This window comes from Canis lupus, chromosome 18 (genome assembly GCF_011100685.1).
Source record: "Canis lupus familiaris isolate Mischka breed German Shepherd chromosome 18, alternate assembly UU_Cfam_GSD_1.0, whole genome shotgun sequence".
NCBI lineage: Eukaryota > Metazoa > Chordata > Mammalia > Carnivora > Canidae > Canis > Canis lupus.
Window position 1 is genome coordinate 42,041,688 of NC_049239.1, and position 19,999 is coordinate 42,061,686.

Consider the following 19,999-nt stretch of genomic DNA (forward strand, 5'->3'; position numbering starts at 1 on the left):
GTCCTTTCTGAAAGCTCCCTCAGTTAAAAACGGGGCTACCCTTCCCTTTTTTTTTTTTAACCCTTCCCTTTACAGCATTACTTACACTAAGAGAGAAGGATCAAAATGGGTAAAAAGGCTGAGCATCCGTTTTAATAATATCCTTTCAACCTTCTTCAGTGAGGAAGCCAAACTATGAACCACAAGCTTGCATGACATCCATTTCCTGGCCCATTACCTCTCAGGCCTTACCATCTACCCATCATCCCCTTGTTGCATTAGTCCATTCCTGTCATCCTGGCCTCCTGCTCTTCCTTCAACAGGGAAGCATACTCCAGCCTCAGGACCTTTGCGCTGGCTGTTTCTCTGCTTATAGTGCTCTATGCCCTGAAAGTCATATGGCTGGCTCTTTCACTTCCTTCAGGTCTTTGCTCAATAACCTTTTCACTGGGGGCACCCTAGATACACATCTCATCTCCCCCTTCCTTATTCTTTTTCCTTTCCCTACCAGTAATCGTCATCTTGTTTATTATCTGTCCTCCCAACCAGAATAAAAATTCCAGGAAGGCAGAGACTTGCGGGTGTCACTTAACAGTGCCTGGCATATAGTCAGTGTTCAATAAATATTTGTTGAATGAATAAATGATAAGAACAAAAAGAAAGCACTAATGAGCTAATAGGACATCTCAAAGAGCTCAGTGTCTATTTCTGCCCCCGACACAGAACATTATAAAGTCTGTGGAGGACACACCTGCCAGGTCAGCACCAAACAGAAAAGAGCCCAGAAGGCACCTGGGGCTACTCACCTGTACAGAATGACTGCCAGCTGGGTGTCAGTGACATGGTGGTATTCCCTACTTGGGTGTAGATCTCCACTGTGTATGCTGAGCCAGGGCTTAACTCAGTGATGATAACAGAGGTGACGCCATCATATGTGACAAGTTGTGTTGCATTGCTGGAATTTCCATCCTTTGCAATAAAGAGGTGGTAGGTGTACCTGGGAGAAGCTTCATCAAAGTTCTGCCAAGTTAAGTTTGCCGCCGTGATGTTGGTAATTATTTCAATGTTGGATACATTACTGGGTCCTTAGGTTTTTTTTTTTTTTTTTTAAAAAAAAAAAAAGGCATGGATTAGCCTTGATTTCCAGGACCATTTTATTTACTGCCTCTAAAAACAGCCTGGCTCCTCTCGGAACAGAATAAATCAAGCTAACATTTGATGACTCAAAAGACAGAAGGCTTCCCAAAAGGACCTTCAGAAAATAATTATATAGATTGAATCTCAAAGAAAAATTCTTTTTTAAAACTTTTCAGTTTATCTGAAATATATTTTCCAGGCCTAATTTCCTATCCGTTTTGGAAACCTGATTAACGAAAGAGAAAAACAGACTAAAAAGATAACACAAACTACCACATCTACCATAGAGTTAGATCAAAAACGTTAGCAAGACCCCTCCCTGATGGCTGCGTGCAAAGCTCGTCGCTTGAGCAGTATCTCTAATGCCAACGTGACGAGGTGACCCTCCTCTAGTCTGCATTCCCAAGGAATGAATGGAACAGTTACACTGTCCATGCTTATCAGATCGTTTTCTGCTTCTAAAGACAATTCCAGGTTCACGTGGCTCAGCATCAATGCTGGGAACAACAGAACCTTTGCTGAGACTGATGTTTTCCGCTTAAGCAGCTTCACATTCTACCTGGAGCCCAGAAACACAGTGGTCTCTTATCCCCCTGTTTAGCCAGGGCTGACCTCCCACCTTTCAGGAGGGAGTCAGAAAGAACACCCCTTAGCAGGGCGTCCTAAGAGGCTTACGTGTATACTGTGCCGTGGAGCTGGATTTCCCCTTGATGTGGTTCACTTCTGGAAAGATTGTGATGTTATATAAGGTGCCTGGAACCAAGTCCCTGAGAGTGATCTCTTTCTGATAACTGTTTGTCTGGTTGGAGCCATACTCGGACTGTATGTCTAGGAAGTAGGTGTACTCAGAAGCATTGTCTGTACTCTTCCATTCCAACTGCATTTCCGTTGTGGTGACTTTGAGCACATGGATGTCCAAGACTGCACTGGGGTCTGGTTGAAAAAAAGGAAGTCTGTTAAAGACCATCATAATGCCCAGCTTTATTTCGAAGTGTCAAGAGAACTGTTCTTTTGCCATCAAAGTCTGAAATGCGTCCACGAAAGGTAAGCTCCAAAACCAGTGAGAATCACACACACTCATTTCTTTCAAGAACTTCGGCTCTTCCGTAACACAGATGAACTCACCAATTTATCCTGTTGGTTCTCTGGGCTTTTGTTTTTGTCATAACAATGCCCCCTTCGGGGGTCTTCTGGAGTGGAAAATCATGTTCAGATTCCTGATCCAAGTGCTAATGACCAGATGGGTTCAGTTTGTGAAAATTCATCAAACTACGCACTTAGGATGTGTGTATTTTTCAGTATATATACTCAATACATACCAAGGTACATATCACGATAAATAGGTTTTTACTTTTTAATCATTTCCTCAAAAGCAAACATCTTCCTGTAACATAGTCAGGCATACTGAAGAGAACGAATGAACTGGGAGAGTTGCCATTTGCAACTTGAGTATTTGAGGCCAGGGTGAAGAAGTATTTGAGTATTGAGTATTTGAGGTTGTGAGTATTTGAGGCCAGGGTTTGAGGCCAGTATTTGAGGCCAGGGTAAAGAAGCGAAAACACTTATCCTATCTGCCCTCAGAGCTGAGGTCAGAAGAGAAATCTCCCTCAGGAACACTCTGGGTACCTTGTTCCACCCACCTCACCTCTACACACTGAACCGGATGTAATAGGAACACACAGATCAAGGTCCAGAAATAACTACCTAAATGGGGCCTCTTCTCTGCCCTTGTTTTCAAAACACTTCTCTCTTCACCTGGGAACAAAGGTCACCTCTAATGGGAGGAACTGAGTGGCTGAGGGGACAAGAGAGGGGAATATTTTCAGTGTAAAACCTTCTGCATTTTTTTTATTATTTTGTACCACGTGCATGTACTACTTCTTCCAAAATTTATTTTTTATAAGTGGGTTCTCCTTCAAGGGAGGTAGCTTTGAGAGGCTTCTTTCTCTACCACCAGCCAGATTCCTGATGTTAAAGGGATTCTACAGACAAAAGACCATAAGAGAAAGCCACTATCTATAAAGGTAAAAGAACCTACAAATAATCTAAATATTCCATTAAAAAAAAGAAGGGCTTTGGGCAGCCCAGGTGGCTCAGCGGTTTAGCGCCGCCTTCAGTCCAGGGCGTGATCCTGGAAACCCAAGATGGAGTCCCACGTCAGGCTCTCTGCATGGAGCCTGCTTCTCCCTCTGCCTGTGTCTCTGCCTCTCTCCCTCTCTCTCTCTCTCTCTGTCTCTCATGAATAAATAAAATAAAAAATCTTTAAAAAAAAAAAAAAAGAAGAAGAAGAAAGGCTTTGTAAACTGTGATCTGGCTACCTAATGAAACATTCTGCTGCCATTAAAAACATGAAGATCAATATTTACAATGGAAGGGAAGCTAGAGCCCACACTGAGTAAAAAAAAAAAAAAAATCATACAAAATACAATGGTTTGTATAATAATTACTGATGTACACAAAACCTATATTATGGACACAGATGTGAAAGCAATTCAGCTGGGTTAGAAGAGTGGAGTTATTTTTTAATCCCTTCCTTTTGATGGTGATAAAATACACATAATATTCATCATTTTAACCATTTGCAAATGTACAACTCAGTGGCATTAAACACATTCATGCCACATACATACAAACATACAATGTTGTGTAACCAGCACCATCATCCATACCCAAAACATTTCATCACCCACCTCTAACATATACTCTGTTCCCATTAAACAGCAACCCCCCCTCCCCCCGGTAACCTCTATTCTACATTCATCTCTATGAACTTGCCTATTCCAAGAACCTTTTGTGAATGGAAACCTAATATTTGTCCTTCTGTGTCTGGCTTCTTTCATGTAGCATGATGTTTTGAAGGCTCATCCATGTTGCAGCAGCTAGCAGAATTTCATTCCTTTTTTATGGCTGAATAATATTCTTTTGTGTGGCTTTATCTTATTTTGTCTATCCACTGCTCTGTTGATGAACACTTAATTGCTTCCACTTCTTAGCTATCATGAATCATGCTACTATGAACACCTGTTACAGTAACTATGTGAATGAAGTCTTTGCTTTCAATTCTTCTGGATACAAACACAAGCAGACACACACACACACACACACAGGATTGGGATTGCTGGGTCATACAGTATTTGTTTTGGTTTCTTCAAAATTTCCTTTAATGCTGTTATATCAATTTTAATAATAACCGAAGTTGTTCAATAATACAATGGTAATCCCCTAAGAGACTTATTACAACTCTTCTTGATTTCCATTCAGTGAGACTCAGTTATGGGCGACAGTGCAAGAAATGCTTTCTCTTCAAGGAACAGTCCTAAATTACTTTGCAGCTGTACCACGTCAAAGTGTCAGTCCACACTGTCGCTAAGACCTCACTCTTCAAAGCCAGACAGAAGCCAGTTCACTACCTTGTCACTCTGGGCCAGTTATTAAGCTCACAGACCTCCCATTTCCTACTCTGGAAAATAGGTCAAAAGTACCTACCTCATGAAGTTGTGATAAAAATTAAAAAATAAAGGATGAGAGCCCAGCACTTTATCAACCCCCAATATATTAAACTATTGTTATACTTAGTTCTGGTGACTGGCAAGTCACACAATATCAAGGGTCCCCCACCATGGTGATCCTCATTATTAGCAAATTCTCAAAAGAAGGAAAGAAATATATGTTGACATTAAGAGCCCATATCAACAGTCTAATCCAAAATTCACACATCTGAGGAATACACATTTGCAGTTCCTTATTTTGAAAGCAGAACTTCCAAGTAACTATCAATATCTTAACCCATTAAAAAAAAATATCTTAACCCAACCAACAGAGTTAAAGAGACCTATACAAGGAAAATCTCAAAAGCCCACCTGATTTCATGTGTGGCTAAAGGAACTAGTCTCATTTCTTTATTCTTCCCTCTGTATAAAAGATTTCAATTCTCTTACGATCAAAGAACAGTGCATGTTTTCCAAACTTTCCCCCAAAAAATTTATTTCAAATTTTAAAAACAATAGTAATGAACATTAAGTTTTTTCATAAGATACCTTCATCAATATCATTTAACCTTAAAGAACAATGTTGTTTATAAAAGACTGTAAATAATCTACTTATTCAACAATAGAGGAGTACTTAAATAATTTACAATACATCCAGATCAATGGTTCTTAAACTTTGAGTCTCAGGACTCCTTCATCACCTCTTAAAAGAGAATTTTTTTTTTATGCAGGCTATGTTTATATTTACTATACTAGAAATAAAAATGAGGATATTTTTAAAACGTAAGAATACACCAGCATACATTCCATTAGCCATCAGAGTGGGTGATGTCATCCCTTGTCACATAGCATCTGGAAAACTCCATCATACAGTCACCATGAAAGAATAAAAGTGAAGAAGCCAAATAACATTTTAGCAGCATTATGATAATAATAATGCCTTGTTGACCCCTTGAAAAAAACTAGGGAACTCTCAAGGATCCCTGAGTCATACTTTGAACAATGATTTATCTCAGGGGTCAAGTAAGTTTTGCTTTAAGGGCCACCTTAAAGAATTAATATTTTAAGCTTTGTGGGCCATATATTTTCTGTTGCAACTACTCATTTCTAGCACAAAAGAAGTTGTAGACCATATGTAAATATATAAGCATGGTTGTGTTCCAATAAGACTTTATTTTCAAAAATAGGCAGTGGGCCAGATTTGGCCCATGGGCCATTATTATCTGTCGACCTTTGATTTGTCTAAATGCCAGGCAGGTATTAAAATTATCCTGTAGAAATATTTGTGTTGAAAGGGAAAAATATCCACAATAAGCTGCTAAGTAGAAAAAGCAGATTATAAAACCACATCAACAGGATGACCTCAATGTTTGTAAGAGAAAAAATATATATATAATGGGTGACTGGGTGGCTCAGTCGGTTGAACATCTACTTTTGGCTTGGGTCATGATCCTGGAGTGCGGAGTTGACCCCTGTATTGGACTCCCTGCTCAGCGAAGAGTCTGCTTCTCCCCTTCCCTCTGCTCCTCCTGCCTCTTCTCCACCGCTTGTGCTCTCTCTCCTCTCACTCACTCTCTCTCTCTCTCAGATAAATAAAATCTTAAAAAATACACACACACCCCTGTATATATCTTAAAATTGTAAAATCATAAAAGTTATCAGTAATTATTTCATACACCAAGAACATACCAAAAGTTATCAGTGATTATTTCTAGTGGATAGTTTACCATGTCATTTTCTTCTTTTTGCTTGTCTGTGTATATTATAAAATGAATATGCATTACTATCATTATAATTTTTTAAAATATTTTTGTGACATAAAAGGAAAGGCCGTATTTGGAAAACTTGACATTATAAGTTACACTGACTTCAAGAAACCGTTTTGCAGAAAACAGCCTATTTTCTTACCTGTGCTATGCCAAACTGTCTGGGAATCCCCTTGAGTCCCATTTGGTCCTTGCGGAAATATTTCAAAACGATACTCAGTTCCAGGGGTTAGGCCATCAATGATGATACTTTGGTGGGTGGTTGTGTTCTCCTGAATTCTTTCCGTTCCATTCTTCGAGGTAAATATCTTAAAGATAGCTGAGTCATTGCTGCTCCAAGCTAAGCCAATAGCCCTTGTGCTAACACTCGTCACTCGAAAGTCAGAAACTGGATGAGGGGCTGAGGAAATAAAGTAAACAACTAGATTAGGAACTTATTTCTCCAGAAGACAAGAGTGACTGAACTTCATAAAAGTATTTACGCTGAGATTAAATGAACACTTGGGACACCTGACCTGTCTTTTTCTCTTCCTTGTATTATCATTTCCAACACAAGCCCTTCAGAAACTGGTTTTTCTGGCCACTGAGAAAACACTTGGCTATAAGAGCATAGAAACTGCACATTTCTTGGTTGTACAAAGTCATTCACTAGAAATGAAAGAATCTCTGCTTAGGGACATGCAGCAGAGGCTCCTGACATGGGACAATACTGATCTCTACCCCACTCTGTCTTTAATCGCTCAGAACATAGATTTTTAGCTATGGCCATCAGAAAGAAAGACTACATTTCCCAGCCTCCCCTGCTGCTAGATGACTTCTAGGAAAGTGTGGAGCCTACTTTCTGTCCCTCCTCCTCCTTGTCACTGGAATAGACATGCAACCACCTGGAGCTCAGGCTGCCTAGCTCTAGAACCAACATTGTGGCTGTGGTGGTGCCTGTGGCTTTCTGATCCTGAACTACAGCTGAGAATATACATCCCTGGAGCTCTGTAACCAAGGTGCACCCTTAAGGTGGGAGTCATTCCTGGGTCCCAGCCTAAAGCCTGCTCCCCAGCTGTTACAACTTGAATTGTGTCCCCTCAAAATTCCTATGTTGAAGTCCTAACCCTCAGTACCTCAAAATATGAGGTACATTTGGAGATACGGTCTTTAAACAGGTGATCAAAGTAAAATGAGGTCATTAGAGTGGACCCTAATCCAGTATAACCGGTGTCCTTATAAAAAGAGATTAGGACACAGACATGTGTAGACCAAAGGACAACCATGTGAAGACACAAGGAGAAGGTAGCCAAGGAGAATGGCCTCAGAGGAAACCCCACATGTGTCATCTTGATCTCAGACTTCTTGCCTCCAGAACTGTGAAAAATAAATTTCTGTTGCTTTCCGGTCTGTGGCACTTTGTCATGGCAGCCCCAGCAAAATAATACACCAGCCTTCACAATAATTCTATAAGCCCCCACTTCCCAGGATTAAACTCCTTTTGGCTTAAAAAAGCTCATAGTTTCTGTGTCCTGCAGGGGAGCCTGGCTAACACTCTACCATCCCATCCTGCCTGGCGTTGTGCTTCTTTTACAATGAAAATGTTTTGTTTAAGCCATGTATACTCGGGAAGTTTTCTGTTACTCACCGCCAAACCTAATCCTGACTAATAAACAGCTTAACAATAACCCACAACCCTCGGACCAACTTAAAGGGATTAAACAGTAAAAAATGTAAAAGGTGGAGAAGTGAAAACAAATTCCATTTACCCCCAAAGGGGTAAGACATCTGTAAAAATGCCTACAGTGTGGGGGCGCCTGGATGGCTCCATTGGTTAAGTGTCCAACTCTTGATTTTGGTTCAGGTCATGATCTCAGGGTCATGAGATCGAGTCCCAAGTTGGGCTCCATGCTGGGCATAGAGCCTGCTTAAGATTCTCTGTCTCCCCCTCTCTTTCTGCCTACTGCTCTGCCCTCCACCTCACTGTCTCTCTCTTAAAAAACAAAAACGAACAAACCAAAAAAATCAACTAAGATGTGCTTCCCAAGAAGCAACACACACCTAAAAGAAAGCATTCTGTCAAACGAACCCTGGGTCCAGAGCAAGGCACAAGTCTCTGATCTGCCACTTGCAGGCTAGCTCTATAGCCTTGGGCAAATCATTCAGCTGGGCTGCAGCTTTCTTATCTGTAACACAGGAATCCTAAAGCCCCTTACATGGTACAATGCTGATACTATTATACTATATACTGCTGGTATACCATTATTGTTTTAATTACTGGACCTTCTTTGAAACAGAAAGCTTTTTATTTGCTGCCTATCATCTTATCTTTAAGGCACAGTTAAGAAGAAGAAAAAAAAAAAAAAACGATGATATATATCTGTGCCCTGCTCCATTATAATGTCACTCTCTAAAAGACAAAGGAACATGAACATCCAGGCTCTTTTTGTCTCCATGCACTGATTTGCCTCCACTACACTACAATGGTCATGACAAGCCCAGCCTGGAGTCAAGAGTGCCCAACCATCTAACCCCATCTCTGCCACTTAACAGGTGTGACACCTGCCTCCCAGCACCTCTCTCGTGGCTTCCTCATCCATAAAATAAGGTCAACAACAACCATGTCACAGATCTGTGAACATCACATGAGACAATGCTCGGCACATGGGGAGGTCAATCAATGATCCCTGTTATTACAGCATACATCCTGAAGAAGGTGAGAGCCTCTGTGGGCTCATACACTGAGCTGTGCTTCTCCTGAGGCAGGAACAGAGCTTTGTTTCATACCGGGGCCTCACACATAGCAGGCAGGTGAGAAAGTTTAGCAAAGCAATGAGTGAACTCACGGGTGTACACTTGGTGAAAACCCGGCAGGCCCTCAGAAACATTGGCAAGGAAAGGACGCACTGTGATGTTGTATAAAGTACTCGAGTTGAGCGAAGTGATAAAGACCCATTTCGTATTGACACTGAGGTTGAGGGAACCAGTCTCCCCAGCAACTTGGATCTCATAGCTATAGAGAGAGGATGACTCATTATCATTGATTTTCCAGGTGAGGTTCATGCTCGTCGCAGTGATGTTCACAACTTCAATATCAATAACTTGACTGGCAACTGTGAAGACACAAGAGGAGTTAACAGTAACCAGTATGGCCAAGCCAGAGAGAGAGAAAGAGAAAGAAAGAAACCATCATCAGGGCATGGCATCTACAGTAAAAAATAATCTCAGCGATTGTGCCTTCCTATTCTGCACCATTTACCCACAACCACAATATACACAAGTGTATGGGGGTCCCAGCAAATGTCAGGTGTCATCATCAGTGCAAAACAATGCAGCCGATTGCAACTGCATAGTCAGTCTTTGTTCTTCTTATGAGTTTACTCTTAGAGCTATGACAGGCTCCTTAGCAATAACATGGACTCGACTCATGCCTGCCCAGGTACCGGGATGACCCAGAAACCCTCTCAAGCATCCGTCCATCCAGTATGAACTATACTCTACAGGATCGATGAAAGATCACATGCTTTGGCATGAAGCAGGTCTGGGTTCCGAGGTTAGCTCTGCATTAATGGCCAGGTAGATCTTAGGAAAATTCCTTGAGCTCAGTTTCCTCATCTGTAAAATTGGGGTAACACTCCTAATCTCAAGATAACACAGAGCTCTGGTTATTTGCCACTTGCTCACCCCATGTTCCCAATCCATCCTCCATCCTTCTCCTGCCTGTTCTGTGCCCAGGGAGGCTGACTTCTACACACTGCACCCCTGGGGCATCCTGCCAGATGGCCTGGGATAGGGTTCCACCTGCAAGCCTGCAAGCAGGCTACCGGGAGGTAGAGAAAAAAGCCATCCAATCTTCTTCCCCCTGCCTCTGCTCTGGGTTGTTGCTCTGGTGTGTCTGCCTCCTCCACTGCCCCAGCCCTCACTGGGCTCCAGAAGCACTTCTTTCACCTTGCTCAGGTGTCTCAACAACGCTCTGATAATTTCCTTAACCTCCATCCCACCTACCTAGTCACCTAAAAAATGCCTGGTATGATACTTGTACATATGTGCGTATGTCTACATATATACACTCACATACATAACACACAGAGAGGGTTAAGGTGACCATAATTATTATTTATCAAGGCTAGGGCAGTTCAATACAAACCAGGCTGTGTTCATCCATACAACTAAGAGTCTAAAATACGATCACTATTATTTTAATTCTGCTCAAACCACTTTTTTTTTTAAGATTTTATTTATTTATTCATGAGAGACAGAGAGAGGGAGGCAGAAGACAGAGGAAGAAGTAGGCTCCCCACGGAGTAGGGAGCCCAATGCAGGGCTGGATCCCAGGACCCTGGGATCACAACCTGAGCCAAAGGCAGACTTAACCACCCCAGGCACCCTGCTCAAACCCCTTTAAAAGCAGGGAACTCAAGACCCACACTAATCCACATGACCCATCTTAGCAAATCAGGCAAAGCGTTGTTGGATGGATCCAGCTCTGGGGACATTGCTTGGCAGGGGGCCCATTCACCCTCTTGCACAAGCATCTGTGCATAGGACAGCCTACCGCTGTCAAAGGCACCCCTAGAGGGCCCATCCTTCCTCCTCCTCCAACTTGACCCAGCCTCTAGAGATCAAGCCCTCCCACCTGCCAACCTGCCAGGTCACTGAGGATCCCTAGAAGTCAAGCAGCATTTCCTATAGCTACATCCTCCCCTCTCTACCCATTAGTAGAAAGGGAAAGAAGAAAGGAGGACACGAGTGGACCCTCCTTCAAGGTAGATACCAGGAAAAGCAGTAATTCTTTACAGATACAACTTTTCATAGGTGTCCTGCCCAGATTGTCCAACCCTGTGCAAGCACCATGACCAGTCATTGCCTCTGAGTACTCTACAGCATGACCCCCACCCCACTCTCTAAGAGAAACACACAACTCTCAATCACATGATCATATCTCTCCAGAAATGAAATCAACCCCTCTGGAATTATCTGGGTCCTTGAGCTGTCATGGACTCCCAGTGCCTCTCTACCTTCATATCTTGGTGTCTGCTACCTGGACCTTCACCCATAAGGTTTCCTCAATGGGCAGGTCTTCCTCCTTCTCTCCATTTATTCAAATCCTATTCTCTTTTCAAAACAAGTTCAAATCCCACCTACAGAAGAGGCCTTCCCTTGGGATTTGATGTTAAACTCATGCTCCAGCCTTCCAATCCCCAGAGCACTTGGTGGGCAGCTGCAGTGGACAGTGGCCATGTGTTGCCTTTCATGGCTACTTCTTCCAAACAGCACCCCAACCCACCTTGGTGGAAGGAAGAGCCTACCACCCACATAAAACCTGGGGGGAAAAAAAAACCTGGGGGACAGCACTCCCTTCCCCAACACAGCCATGCAGGAAGCAGGAATGCGACACCCTCTCCATCTTGGGACTTTGAGTCCCGATGGTGTGTCACCAGGTCCAGTGTGATCCAGCCTTCCAGAGTGGATACTTGTCTTATTTTCTACCCTGTGTCCCTCAGCCCCCATCCCTATTCCTCCATTCTACAGGTCTCTGATAGCCTTCGAGAATACATATATTTTTGGATCAGGTGACCAGGGTTAGCTCATGTTGCCTCAACCAAATCCCTGAGGGGGACACTGGTACAGCATTTAATCCTGAGCCCTTAGGGCTGGACCATGTGCCTCTCAATGCATGTGGGTCTTGCTCAATTCCCCATCTATACAGAATCCCGCCAGAGAGGAATCATGCATTTCTTTGCCCCCCTCATCAGTACCAATCCAAAACACCTCCAAATACTGGTCTATATACAGAGTGGAAGTACCGCTAAATTATAGGTAGAAAGCAGCAATGTGCATGTCAACAAGTTTCAAAAGAAAGATCAGCATGCATTCTAAGGTCAGGCCAAAATAAATTTTTTTTTCTTATCTGAAGGGGAAAATAATTAACCAACAATGACAACACAAATACTTATTTTCAAGGGAAAAATACTACACCAGTTTGTCACTGGTTCATGTGCAAAGACTCGAAAGAAAAACATGAAGTAGCACCTAGCGTCTGTACATAGTAGCTGCTTCATACGCTTTACTGAGCTGAAGGAAAGAAGCGTCTTGGCTACAGTGATGAAGAAACTCACTAGATTTGCTCTGCCCAAACCCTCTTCCAGAAAACTGCCACTGACAACAAAACTGTTTATGAAGCAAGAGATAAATGAGAACCAGAATCACAGAGGACAAAACTCTGTGCTGGAAGACTCTGGCTGAAGACATTCATCAAAATTCAACATACCTGTCCTGAAAGTTATGTTTCGGGGCTGTCCTTCTGTGCCATCTGCTGCTTGAGAATAAACAGTGGCCTTGTACTGTGTGTTGGACTTCAACCCAAACAGCAGGACTTCCGTGTCTTGGGTAAGAGGATGGTCAGAAGACGGGTCTGCATGTTGGGTCAGAGGATGGTCAGAAGACGGGTCTGCATGTTGGAGGTCAGATTGAGACACAGAGTCAGTGGGGGTCGTGGACTGCTGGGAGGAGCTCTCTGTGCTGTTGGCATCTGTTCCAAACACAAGAGTCAAATACATTAACTTCAATCAAAAGCGCCTCCCTGACAAGAGGACGCATCAGGCAGTGCCCACAGCTAGTACTCCACAAATTCTTCCCTTCCTTCCCCCGAGAGAGATACAACATCCTCCTCAAAAGGCCTCAATTTTTGGCAGATATTTTACTTTCTACTTTTATCCCAGGTACCACCAGATATCTGTGCTTCTCTTTCCAGCTCAGCTCTTTTCCGCTCTTCCCCTTCTTTCAGGAAATCTTCTCCCACCCAACTCTAAACATGGTCATCCAGGGACAGCCACATGACTCAAACCTAGCTGATCAGAGCCCGCTCTAGGAATTTCTCCCCTGGGCCATACCCCTTCTGATAGAGGGTAAAATGGGGAACCTATTGCTAGGTTTCTCCCTGAGGTGAGTGGAAGGAGCTGCTCTGAGAATGAGGCTGGTACAGAAAGAAGGAGGAAGAGGACATGGGAGTCACCTCATCTCCTTCCTACAGGCCTTACTGTCCACTGTGGGAAAATAGGTACAAGCCAATAAGTTGCTCTTCTGGCCCAAACTACTTAAAGTCTGGCTTCTAGAGGTACCTGGTGGCTCAGTGGTTGAGCATCTGCCTTTAGCTCAGGTCGCGATCCCAGGGTCCTGGGATGGAGTCCCACACTGGGCCTCCCCACAGGGGAGCCTGCTTCTCCCTCTGCCTAAGTCTCTACCTCTCTTTTCTCTCTCTCTGTCTCTCATGAATAAATAAAGAAAATCCCTTTTTTTAAAAGTTTGGCTTCTGTCACTTGCAGTCAAGAATCCTAACACCCACTGTATAGCTGTTTCCTTATGTGTAAAATGGGGATTAGGTTCTTCTCAATTCACCAGGTTCCCTCTGAAAATGCTTAACATCTGCAAATGGCCACTCCATTGGCAATGCAGTAGATGTCTGCTAGAAGTACTTGCTAAGCATCCCTTTTCTCAATGGATGTGGCAAGTTCCTCCCATAGCCCTACTCGAATTAACACATCTGTTATTCATTCTGCTGAAAGTTCATAAAGCTAAAGGGGCCAGCTCCTCTCTGGGATGCCAGACTCAAAAAGTTCCAACCCCCATTACCGTTCTGAACCCCAATGATCTGACCTGTAAAAGAAGAACATACCCCACCTTCTTCATACAAATGTAGGGTCGCACCAAAATGTGAAGGAAAGCCCTCTCTATAAATTCTAAAATCCTGGACAAATAGAAGAATGATATTTCTTCAAACTATGATGTTACTGAAAGGCAAAGCCAGCAAGGCAGATAAGAAGCACACTTTTGTAAACTCACCTAAGCTACTATTTATAACCGAGGACTCTCTCTGTTCATTCGGGTCTGAGAAAGACAAGGTGAACTTGTTTCGAGTTCCTGGTATCAGGCCTGAGATATTGACCACTGAGTCTTGCGTCAAATCCTTACTACTTCCGATGCTTTCAAGGAGCAGCCGACAGGTGGCAGTGCCATTGGCATTCTTCCAGGTAAGAGTAGCTTGCGTGAAACCCAGGAGGGCAAGATGAAGACCAGAAACTGGACTTGGTTCTATTTTAAAAACACACAATGGGCATTGATGGAATAAGACATTTGCAGTCACTCCTCACAAAGAATGACTGGGGTCACTGATATTTTTCCATATGACCCGTTAAGAATATTTTCTTGATATCAGGGTCCAGTGCAATTTCATCATTTCACAGCAGGAACAAATATATATAGCATTATGGAGAAAAGAAGACACCTAGGAGCCAAAGATTTTGAGGGTCTGTCCCACTCCCCTCAACATTCACTTCAACAGTGATTTGACACTCTTCGAAACAGTTTTCAAAACTGTCAAACAGCAGCATTGAATCATCTTTGTTTTGGGCATTGGGAGCAAAGCTCCACACAAAGTGATAGTTTGCTACTTCTAAAGGTCTCAAGTCAAGATAATACAAATCGTATCATTTCATAGCACCCGGACATTTCAACTGAGGAGCTCATCCCTGTATTCCAACCCCAAAGGGGTTCTTCAGAATGTCTCCCATCTACCCCCCACCACTCTTTTCATCACTTTATTTGGCTGGCTGTGACATAAACCAGACATTTCAGCCAACATGATGTCTGCTCCCTTCATTCTAGAGAGGGCAAGGTAGAAACACAGAGAGGCGGAGTGACTGGCTCAAGAACACACATCACTGGTGGCGTCAGGGAAATCAGAACCCAAGGCTCCAGCTCTGAGCACATGTACCACCAGCAATGTTGGGGATTCAGTAAATCCCTGCCTGAGGTCTGCAGGGCTGAAGTGGAAGGTGTGGCTGGCTCTAAAGCAAGTTAATCCCCTCCTGAAGTCTACTCTTCACATCAAACATCTTGGGCGCCAAGATTTCTAAATGGGATCACTCCTGTGTCCTTTTTCTTTTGGAAAGAAATGTAACACCAAAAAAGTAGTCAGCGAAAGGACCTGGGGTAACCAACTATTGCCAGCTTCAGAGTTGCCTAGTACTCTGAAGCCAGGCCCCCTGGGTTCCTACCACTTCATGCTCAAGAACTGAGCCCTCGAAGAATCCCAACTCCTTGGCATTACAGTTTTTCACTGTGGCCCTTGGGGTTAGTGTGAAGACAGTACAATGTATAAAGAGCAACTGAGCACATAGTATGTGCTCAATAAATAGTAGCTGATGAACAAAGCCTTGTCCCAGGGAGGTAGGTCCTCCCTCAGGTAGAGGGAGGACACTCAGCTCCTGGGAGCTTCTTGCTCCCTCTCCACCTCCACTTTCCTATAGCCACCAATCCTGTGTAACCTGATCTCCATCGCCATTGCTAAAGTCTTCTTTTTCCTCCTTCACTCTCTTTATCTTCTCCCTGCCCTCTCCTCCTGTTCTTCTCTCTTTCATAATATAGCAAGCCTCTATCATAAGAGTTTTGTTTTTGTTTTTGTTTTTGTTTTTTTGCCTCAAAAACTCTTCTCTGAGGAGCTCCAAGAGTTTTTTTGAAGGTACCTATGACACCCACCCCCGTTGCTCCTCTCTCTCCAGTTCTTTTCACTTATTGGGCTTCTGGGCAAGATTTTATTATTTAAAGAAATTGCTAAAAAAAAAAAAAAAAAAGAAATTGCTTCCTGGCTTTAAAAACCTACTGAAAACCCCTGGTTTGGTTTGCTTGTTCCATGTGCAGAAGGTGCTATGCTAGGCAGGTGGTCACTTCAAACCATGGGCTCCAGGAGGTCAAGCTTCTGTGGCCCTCACCAGCCAAAAAATTACATCTCCAGATCAGAAAAGCAACAGAGGATCTCGTTTATAAATTTTTGCTTCTTTTCGATTTAAAAAGAGCTTCCCGTCTTTTCTTTATATTTTTAGTTCTTTCCAGCTTAAAGAAAGAGAGAGAAAGCTAAATTTGCAGCTATAACACGTGGCTAAGGGTACTGACATCTAAGCTAAATAAAAATTTCAACCTTACCAAATGTCACAGGGCTATTACTTCATTTGAAACACACACTCCTCAAAAAGTATACCAAACTTTCAGGCCCAGAAAGAATTCCTGAGAATATAAACCAGCATCAACTTTCCTGCAGAGGTTAAGAGAAGCCTACTAAGTACTGACACCATCAAGAACATGTCTAATGAAAAAAAAAAAAAAAAAAGAACATGTCTAATGAGGTCTCTGTTCCCAAGCCTTAAGAGAAAAGTAAATATTAGCCAATAATAGCCAAGGATTTTTAAGACTGTCTGTTGGGGGCAGCCCCGGTGGCTCAGTGGTTTAGCGCCGTCTTCAGCCCAGGGCGTGATCCTGGAGACCCGGGATGGAGTATCACACTGGGCTCCCTGCATGGAGCCTGCTTCTCCCTCTGCCTGTGTCTCTGCCCCCCACCCCCTCTCTCTTTTTTTTCTGTCTCTCATGAATAAATAAATAAAAATCTTTATTAATTAATTAATTAATTAATTTAATTAATTTAATTAAAAAATAAAACTGTCTGTTGGAATGACTTAAAACCTCCCAAAACACCTAGGACCCTAATACCAAATGGTCTGGCCAAATAATCTGTACTCCTGGGTTTAAAATAATATAGAATCTTTTCTCCTCTTCCGCTGCTAATGAAAACCAATCTCTCCCCAGTAGGCAACTTGAATGGACAAGGTGAAAAGGAAATGTTCACGACCATTCCCGGGAGTTCACCTTACCTGTTATCTCATTTACAGCCATGGGAGCTTCCCATTCCGAAGTCTTGTTGACTATATCTGAAGTGACAAAGGACATGTTTGGAGCTGTTGGACTAAAGTCTGTGACGTTATCCCTTGTTGGATGTTTATCAAGAGTCGTCTGGTTACTCTCCATGTCACTGTTCTCTGTAGTCATGTACATAGAGACAGTTGCACTCGTGTCTTCCCATGTTGTGGTCATACTGGTTGTATTGACGGAAAAAGCTTCGATGTCAAACACAAACATGGGTTCTACTTAAACATTGTTTCCCGAAGGACAGGGGAAGAAATTATATTTAAAAAAGAAATGTAAGGGGCGCCTGGGTGGCTCAGCCCATTAAGTGTCTGCCTTCAGTTCAGGTCAGGATCTCAGAGTCCTGGGATCAAGCCCCGAGTCTGCTTCTTCTCCCTCTCCCTCTGCTCCTCCCCTGCCTTCTGCTCATTCATGTGCTCTCTCTCTCTCTCTCTCTCTCTAATAAATAAATAAAATCTTTTTTAAAAAGAGAACGAAAGTAAATTGTAAGAGTCAGGACGGCTCTACATGTCTACTTTTTAGAAGTGAATTGTGCAATCACAGAATTTCATTTCCCTTTCTTTGCTTCTTGGACTTTGCTCCCACAAACTAATTTTAGATGCATGTGCATACATGTATGCATGTGTGTTATTTAAAACACAGGAGACAAAAATGGTGGAGTTAGCAATGTTGGCTATGACTTGAACATGGATTAAATCTATATAGAAGCTGATACAAAAAAAGATCCAAGATGCAAAAGGAGTCTATCTCATCATTCTTAGAAAACACTGCCTGTGAAGAGGGCTTGCATGATGGAGAAGCTAACTCTTTTGCCAAGTACTGATACTAGGAGGAAGCTCTGCCATTTTCGGGCACTACGATGGCATGAGAGAGGATGGCATAAAGAGAAAGGAGCTGCTCTTTGAATTTGGGATGCAAGAACCTGCTCTGCCCCTTAGCTGTGTGACCTGGAATTCGCCCCTTAAAACCTCTCCTCATTGGGTTCCTCTGTTGACAGCTCTAATACACTATTTTAAACATAAAGGACCATTTTTAAGGCACCATGCATGACATGATAACCAAGGTCACTGGATTTGGACATTTATAAAATCCGGGTTCAGAATCCCATCCTGCTGGTCGTTAGCATGTGATTTTACTCAAAATTCTAAGAGAACATTCTAATTATTTTATCACTACAGTTCACAGACTTTTTAGTTTGCATTTCACTCTTCTTTCCTGTGTCTGAGGCTTCGGTTGTGACTGCGTAACAGTCACATCTACAGACACCGACATTCATCTTAGTAAGGCACCGAGAAACTTTTCAGTGATAAATGTGACCAATCTGAGTAGCCTGAACCAGTGGTCACACAAACTAGCAAAATGGCACCTCCCACGATATGCTCACTATACAGCAGGTTTTTATTATGATTTTTAAAATGAATCCTAGTTCCTTCATATCCTCTTTCCCTGCTTTAAAATACTACCTCTGTGCATAGAAGTTTTCGCTTTGGCACCAGTGATTCAAGTCTGTAAAGGTACCCTACCAGCTTATTTACCAAACTGATTCTCAAGCAAGAAAAAGCAACTGCAGAGCTCTTCCCATTGTTTGTACAGACTTTGCATAATCACTGTTATTAACTGAGATTGGCTTTATTAGAAGGTTTCAGCAAGATCTGCTCCCTTTCTTTGGCCCTGAAAGAACATTCTAATTATTTTATCTCCATGGTTCACAGATTGGGGGCTTTACCAATGGGGGGGGGGGGGGGAGTTCCCAAATTTTGAGGATAGATAAAAGCTATCAATTTTTATTTATTCTGGAAGGTACATTAAAAAAAAAAAAAACAGACTACCAACTACTGTTATCTTTACTTATAGAAACAAATTACGACCCCCAAAATTAGTAAGAACATAATCCCAGAATAAATGGTGCTTTCAACTAAATATATTTAGCTTTACTTTAAAACTTATCATAGCCTTATTTTTCTCATTTTACTCTAGACCAGGGAGTACGTCTATGGACCAACCTCAGTTAGCAACTGGGACTCTACCCTCCACACAGAAGAAAAATATACAGGAGGCTATGTCTGGTTTTCCAAAGGTTACACAAACCCTTTACACCACTTTAAAAATCATGGAGCACTGTAGCAACCAAAAAAAAACTTATTGGCTAGCAGCGCATAAAATAAACATAAACCACACTGCATTATGAAAATTTAAGTCTTTTTAAAAATCATCCACAGAGGTAGGCTGGCGAGAAAAAAAAAATCACAGAAAATATAAAATTTTTGTCAAAGTTGCTCAATTGAATTCTTTCCTTCACTTGCTGTTTCCACACTCACCCCACTTCTAAAGAAAAACTGGAAACTAAGAGAGTTTGAACAAACTAGCATTTTCTGGGGTTGTTCACATTGCTGTAAATGCTGCTGTGTCCGTCAGGGGGCGGTAGCGAACAACACAAGAGAAGAGAGGGAAGTGGTACTTACAGTCACCTGCGCACACCATCTGTAACAGAAAAAAAAACGGAAGTCAGCGCATTCATTCAGCCACGGAAAATGCAAATCAGGGATAAAGCAGTTGAGAATTTAATAATGGGGATGGGGTGTTAACTCGTGCATTTAAAAAGGCCCGCTGGCAGGGATTAGAGTGCGAGGACACTGGATAAGGGAACTCGGTTAAACCAGAGGTAGGTTACAAACAATGGATTAACTCGGTTATGCAGGCCGAGCTACCCAGTGTTCCTCCCCAAAGACACATCCAACCCTGGAGCAGCTCCCCCAGCACTCCCTCCTGCCACCACATCGTGAATTGAGGCAGAAGGACACAGAAGCAGAATCAAGATTCTCTAGGGCAGAGAAAAGAAAAGCAGAACCATGACACCCCTTCCCCAGAGCCATTTTCAGGTGGCAAGTGCACAAT

At 42.7% G+C, this 19,999-nt stretch overlaps 1 protein-coding gene across 2 annotated transcripts in view; it reads right to left on the reverse strand.

Annotated features, from left to right (window-relative positions):
- Positions 1-19,601, reverse strand: part of PTPRJ (protein tyrosine phosphatase receptor type J) — a 51,292-nt gene extending 31,691 nt beyond the window's left edge. The window contains exons 1-8 of one of the 2 annotated variants that reach the window (XM_038563265.1): positions 19,567-19,601; positions 17,053-17,295; positions 14,192-14,440; positions 12,621-12,800; positions 9,196-9,462; positions 6,513-6,770; positions 1,792-2,049; positions 786-1,064 (exon numbers count right to left, since the gene is read on the reverse strand). In XM_038563265.1, coding sequence (XP_038419193.1) covers positions 786-1,064; positions 1,792-2,049; positions 6,513-6,770; positions 9,196-9,462; positions 12,621-12,800; positions 14,192-14,440; positions 17,053-17,295; positions 19,567-19,585 — 1,753 coding nt within the window. In that variant the 5' untranslated portion in view covers positions 19,586-19,601. Of the gene's footprint in view, positions 1-785; positions 1,065-1,791; positions 2,050-6,512; positions 6,771-9,195; positions 9,463-12,620; positions 12,882-14,191; positions 14,441-17,052; positions 17,296-19,566 lie in introns of both variants that reach the window. The other variant, XM_038563264.1, reaches the window with a different exon arrangement.
- Positions 19,602-19,999: the final 398 nt, after the last annotated feature.